The sequence below is a fragment of the Ipomoea nil genome, unplaced genomic scaffold, assembly GCF_001879475.1.
Source record: "Ipomoea nil cultivar Tokyo-kokei standard unplaced genomic scaffold, Asagao_1.1 scaffold0545, whole genome shotgun sequence".
Classification (NCBI taxonomy): Eukaryota; Viridiplantae; Streptophyta; class Magnoliopsida; order Solanales; family Convolvulaceae; genus Ipomoea; species Ipomoea nil.
The window spans coordinates 559,561-564,375 of NW_017616973.1; the positions used below are offsets into that span (position 1 = coordinate 559,561).

The 4,815-nt window shown below is 40.6% G+C and overlaps 1 protein-coding gene across 1 annotated transcript; it reads left to right on the plus strand.

Annotated features, from left to right (window-relative positions):
- The first annotated feature begins 1,192 nt into the window (after window positions 1-1,192).
- Window positions 1,193-2,545, plus strand: LOC109174206 (uncharacterized mitochondrial protein AtMg00810-like). Its single transcript, XM_019323461.1, has 4 exons — window positions 1,193-1,381; window positions 1,589-1,732; window positions 1,844-2,198; window positions 2,355-2,545. The coding sequence occupies exons 1-4, from the start codon at window positions 1,193-1,195 to the stop codon at window positions 2,543-2,545; spliced, it is 879 nt and encodes a 292-aa protein (XP_019179006.1).
- The last annotated feature ends 2,270 nt before the right edge of the window (window positions 2,546-4,815 follow it).

Consider the following 4,815-nt stretch of genomic DNA (forward strand, 5'->3'; position numbering starts at 1 on the left):
GGTAATGGAAAGAACCCGCTCTTCTGACAATTGCTATGTTTTAACAAATGAAACTACCTGTCTTATATCAAAAGCAGACGAATCAAAACTATGGCATCAACGATTGGGACACATAAATTTCAAAGATATGGACAAGGTGATCAAACTTGAAGCTGTTCGAGGGATACCAAAGCTTAAAATAGAACAGGAAGGAGTTTGTGGTGCATGTGCTATTGGAAAACAAATCAGGGCCCCTCACAAAGCAGTAAAGATGATTACTACTGAGATGTCTAGAACTGGTTCATATAGACCTTATGGGACCAACTCAGATTGAATGCATTGGAGGAAAGAAATTCATCTTTGTGTGAGTGGAAGATTTCTCACGGTTCAGTTGGGTATATTTTCTAATAGAAAAGTCTGAGGCGTTAATGCTTTCAAAACTCTGTGCATAAGAGTACAAAAAAGAAAAGGACGAGCCCATTGTAAAAATCCAAATGTTGAGGAGTGATCATGGAAAAGAGTTCGAGAACACCTTATACTTAGAGTTCTATTCAGCAAATGGGATAGTTCATGAATTCTCCGCTCCACGAACAACACAATAGAATGGGGTTGTGGAAAGGAAGAATCGAACCCTGCAGGAAATGGCAAGAGTTATGCTACATGCCTCACATCTGCCACAACGTTTCTGGGCAGAAGTAGTGCATACTGCCTATGATACAGTCAATAGGGTCTATCTCAGACCAGGTACGTCTCAGACGCCATATGAAAGATGGAAGGGAAAGAAGCCAAACTTGAAGTACTTTCATGTGTTTGGAACCAAATGTTATGTTCTAATTGACCGAGAACAAAGAGGAAAGTTCGAGCCCAAGAGTGATGAGGGAATATTTCTTGGATACTCACCAAGCAGTCGAACTTATAAGGTTTACAACAAAAGGACTCAATCAGTCATGGAATCAGTGAATGTGGTTATTGATGATAACCCTGAAGGATCAGATGAAGCATCTGTGATTGATCCGGCGACAGACATCCCTATCAGTGATCCGCTAAAAACATCTGACACAACGAAACTGTCTAACACTCATGAATCTTCAAAAGAAGAAGAAATTAACTCTGAAAGGACAAATTGCGTTCTGATGGAGATGGAAAAAATAAGCCCACCAGAACTCAGAAAAATCATCCATCAGACAACATAATTGGTGATCCAACAGATGGAATGCACACCAGAAGTCGGATGAGAAGCAATGTGATAGAACTAGTTGGGTTCGCCTACTACACCTCAAAAATAGAGCCAAAGAATGTGAAGGAAGCCTTGGAGGATGACTTATGGGTTAAGGCAATGAAAGAGGAGCTACATCAGTTCGAACGAAATCATGTGTGGGATCTGGTTCCAAGACCTGACAAAGTTAACATAATCGGAACAAAGTGGATTTTTAAAAATAAAACTGATGAAGCAGGCAACATTGCAAGGAACAAAGCTCGTTTAGTGGCTCAATGGTATACTCAGATAGAAGGAGTTGACTATGATAAGACATTTGAACCTGTTACTAGATTGGAGTCAATCATAATCTTACTAGCAATAGCATGCATTCTGGGTTTCACACTGTTTTAGATGGATGTCAAGACGGCATTCTTGAATGGTTATTTGCATGAAGATATTTATGTAGCACAGCCTAAGGGATTTGAAGATCCAGTTCATCCAACTCATGTCTACAAACTTAGGAAAGCTCTCTATGGACTCAAACAGGCTCCAAGGGCATAGTATGAACGACTGGCGCAGTATCCGTTACATCATGGTTATGATCGAGGGAGTGTTGACAAAACGTTGTTTGTTAAAACCATTGGAAGTCATGTTACAATTGCTCAGATCTATGTAGACGATATTGTGTTTGGGTCTACTCTACAGAAGTATACTGATGATTTAGTGGAAGTCATGAAAGAAGAATTTGAAATGTCCATGGTTGGTCAATTGACTTACTTCCTAGGGCTTCAAGTTAAACAAAGTTCTGAAGGATATTTTATCTCCCAAGAAAACTATGCTAAGAACTTGGTCAAAAAATTTGATCTGGAACTATGTAAGACACCTAGGACTCCTATTTCGACCTCTACGAAGCTGTCTAAAGATGATGCAGGTCCATCAGTATATTCCACAGTCTATCGAAGCCTGATTGGAAGCCTGCTCTATTTAACTGCCAGTCGACCAGACATAATGTTCAGTGTTGGTATGTGTGCAAGATATCAATTTGCTCCCAAAGAGTCACATTTGATAGCTGCTAAACGGATTTTGAAATACATCAAGGGTATAATCCAATATGGAATATGGTATTCCAAGGACAGTGAACTGAGTCTGATTGCGTACTGTGATGCTGATTGGACAGGAAATATTGATGACAGGAAAAACACATCTGGTGGATGCATCTTTATTGGGAAAAACTTAGTATCATGGCTCAATAAGAAACAAAATTCAATTTCTCTAAGCATAGCTGAGGAAGAATATATAGCAGCTGGGGGATGTTGCACTCAACTTGTCTGGACGAAGCAGATGCTGCTGGATTATGGTCTTTCTTAAAACTCTATGACACTTTACTGTGACAATGTCAGTGCAATAAACATTTCAATGAATCTTGTTCAACACTCCAGGACCAAATATATTGATATAAGGCATCATTATATGAGAGATTTGGTCGAAGCAAAAGAGATAGAGTTGGAATATATTCAGACAGACAAGCTGTTGGCAGATATATTGACTAAACCTCTAGATGCAAATCAGTTTGAGATTCTCAGATCTGCTCTGGGAATTTGCAGGATGGACTGATAAGGCAGAACGGTAAATCAGAAAGAGAGTCCTTGGTTTTCTCAGTCTCGAGTCAAAATTCCAATCTTTGACTTCCTAAATTGACTCTCTTATGTTTTGTTAAGTAAATATCTTAACCTAGCCTACCAAAATTAAATTGCATCTTTTGAATTTCAAATCTACCGTTTTATCCCTAATAAGGAGCTATAACGTTGCGTCAATCACTTCATAGCTGCATGCATCCTGTCAGCCGCATTGATTAGCGTTCCTCACCCTTGGGATTATTTATTTCATCTGATCGTCTTTGTGGAATAGGAGTACTCATCTCTACTCTGCTCTCTGTTAATCTTCTCTAAAATTTCCTCTGCCTAGGGTTTTTTCCACTCTCTCTTTCAAAACACACAGATATGGCTGATGTAGTAAGGAATATTATTATCAAGTTGGGAAGGAAATATCACTCACCAGAAAGTGCTCAGAAGCATGTGAAAACACCTCTCCAACTCGCAATGAAGAAGAAGCTGAAATTGGACCCGGTTCTTCGCGACGAGGTCCTTGTCACGGTGAATCTGACTACCCTAAGTTCTATGAGGACTAGTTAGACGATGATACAAGCAACCTTTTGATGATGGCTTCCGAAGAAGGTGATGATATTAGCCCTGCCTCGATTGACGAACCAGAAGATGGGAATCGTATAGGGGCATTCCTCAAATACTTTGCACAAAGGGATCTGGAATGGGAGGAAATTTCTCGTCGACGGGCAGAAGCACATCCTCTCTATCTTCAAGCGGCTCAGGAGGAGGCTAAGCACCGTATTGCGATTCTACAAAACAGGTCAAATACTTCTGATACTCCGATTGAAATTGCTCCTGATAAGCCTTCTGAGTTGTTATTTGATGATGTTGAGTCTGAGCTACCTATTGAAAAGTCTGATAGAGCAAAAACCTTAATGTCTGATAAGCCTATTGTATCTGATGATCCACTCCAGTTGTCCACTGTAAAATCTGAGTCTGCAAAACCTGTTCTTGAGATTGAATCTGAGGAAAATGTTCACGAGTTTGATAATATTGATAAATTGAGTTTGGTTGTATATTCTGCAGATGTTGATCGTTCGATGGCTTCTGTTGATCATGTGTCTACTCTATCTGATAAGCCCTCTGGTAAGGATTGCCCAGTTGAATATCCACAAAAGAAGTCTGTTGAGACTATTGTTGAACAGTCCGTAAGCCCTCGTCCTTCCGAGTCGATTGAAGGTATCCCTGTCTATACATCCTCCAACTTTGCTGAGAGCCTTGACCATATTCGTCACTTTGCGGGATTACCCTCTGCCACGATACCTGAACCATACGGGTCATACATCCGACGAATGAGCCTTCCGTCCAAATAGACAGCGATGTTGAAAGAATTATAGCTGAAGTATAAGGTCCACAAGCCCCATCATCTGACCCGAATAGGTCTCTAACAGTTGAAGAACACAGCACACCCAGATTCTACTACATTCAAAATCAGAGAAGTAGCTTCTTGCATCCTCATCTGCTCATGTGTCTGAGACCAGCAATTCTGTTTCTCCGAGTCCTACAAAGAGTTCCCCTGTCAGAGAAAGGTGAAAGTCCAAACGAAAAGGAGTTCCAGCGAAAGTTACTGTGGACACTAGTTATGAAAATACCGAATCCACTCAACCAAAGAAAAGAAGAAGGTCAGTTGATTCTGAGAAGGCTGAAAGTGAATCGCCGGTCAGGAAAGACTTTAAGACCCTGAGATCGTCGGTTAAAAATAAGGCTCCTACAGTTGTTCCATCCACAACAACCAGAAAGATGAAAGCTACTACAAAGCCAAGAGGAAGGAGTGTTACTCCTGATGTGCAGAATGTTTCTGACAGTCCTGATACTTCTGTTTACAAGCCACAGTTTGTCTCTACACCAGCTCAAGACAAGTGGTCTACAATGGTGAGACGAGAGCTAATAGTCTAGAGATCAGTGGATGAGAATAGATTAAATTCAGTCTGTGATGTCTTTCCTCTGCTGAGTGAGGTTTGTAACACCCCTAAA

Excerpts from the sequence above, each read along its gene's own strand:
- LOC109174206 (XM_019323461.1), top strand. The coding sequence starts at position 1,193 with ATGCACACCAGAAGTCGGATGAGAAGCAATGTGATAGAACTAGTTGGG. Across the intron at positions 1,733-1,843 it reads GACTCAAACAGGCTCCAAGG|ATCTATGTAGACGATATTGT; the intron begins GCATAGTATGAA and ends ACAATTGCTCAG. Across the intron at positions 2,199-2,354 it reads AGACATAATGTTCAGTGTTG|GAAATATTGATGACAGGAAA; the intron begins GTATGTGTGCAA and ends CTGATTGGACAG.